Genomic DNA, 947 nt, shown 5'->3' with positions numbered 1-947 from the left:
TTATTTGTTCTCTAATTTGCGAAGCTTCAATATTTATGCTATTTTCCCCATCATCAGTATTGTCAACATTGTCTTCGTTTAGTTCTGCAAGTCTGCATCCTCGTTTGTGATGTGTGAACCAAACTCGATGCAAATGTTGTTGAGTGCTGCACATACATTAGCGATTTGCGTGGCTTTAGATGGCGTATAGCGAAGTTGACGTGCACCGAGCAAACAGGGAAATCGGTTTTTAACACTACAATAGTGCGTTCAACTATGTTTCTAGCTTTGGCATGTTTGTTGTTGTAAATAGCTTCTGGACTTCCTTTTGCTGCGGATCGATATGGCGTCATAATGTATGGTTCAAGAGGATAACCCGCATCACCTACACAAACATTTTTATATATTTCATAAGTTTAAATTTGCAGGGTTAATTCTTACCTAAGAGCCAGCATCTACGCTCCCCAGCATCGTATCGCTTCTTCAGAATTGTTCTCGCTTGGCTAATATTCCAAATTAGAGAGTCATGCCCAGAACCCGCATAACGAGCATCAAAATAACGTATTTGCATTTTATGATCGCAAATCTGTGGAAGAATTTTTTATGGTTTAAAATACAAAGCAAACGTTGGCATGTTCTTACAATCATAGCATTCAAACTAAAACATTCTTTTCGATTGTAGTATAGATGCTGGTCTTGTTTGTTGGGAGCCAAAATTTTTTGGAAAAAATACTCCTTGGCTTCTGTTTTTTCAGCGTCTGTCATATGAAATTTGATCCATAGAGGACATATGACTGCTTCTAAAACGTCGAGTGTTTCAGACAGGACTGAACTAACTGTTGGCTGGGAAAGCCCCATGGTGGAAGTCGTTTCCAACACTTGTTTGATATGAGCCCTGACCCAAAAACCGCAAAGTCGCTGCCAATTTTATAGTCTGTGATACGGCTGTTGTCCGAATTCCATTTTTT

At 39.3% G+C, this 947-nt stretch overlaps 1 protein-coding gene across 1 annotated transcript in view; it reads right to left on the bottom strand.

Moving 5' to 3' along the window:
• LOC118736258 (protein ALP1-like) overlaps nt 1-572 on the bottom strand; it is a 28,922-nt gene extending 28,350 nt beyond the window's left edge. Inside the window, exons 1-2 of the mRNA XM_036466353.1 lie at nt 421-572; nt 157-364 (exon numbers count right to left, since the gene is read on the bottom strand). Coding sequence (XP_036322246.1) covers nt 157-364; nt 421-550 — 338 coding nt within the window. The 5' untranslated portion in view covers nt 551-572. The remainder of the gene's footprint in view (nt 1-156; nt 365-420) is intronic.
• Nucleotides 573-947: the final 375 nt, after the last annotated feature.

The sequence above is a fragment of the Rhagoletis pomonella genome, unplaced genomic scaffold (genome assembly GCF_013731165.1).
Source record: "Rhagoletis pomonella isolate Grant_MI unplaced genomic scaffold, Rhpom_1.0 Rhpom_scaffold_00003, whole genome shotgun sequence".
Lineage (NCBI taxonomy): Eukaryota > Metazoa > Arthropoda > Insecta > Diptera > Tephritidae > Rhagoletis > Rhagoletis pomonella.
Note: the sequence above shows the minus strand (reverse complement) of the source record. Positions and strands in the feature narration are given on the sequence as shown.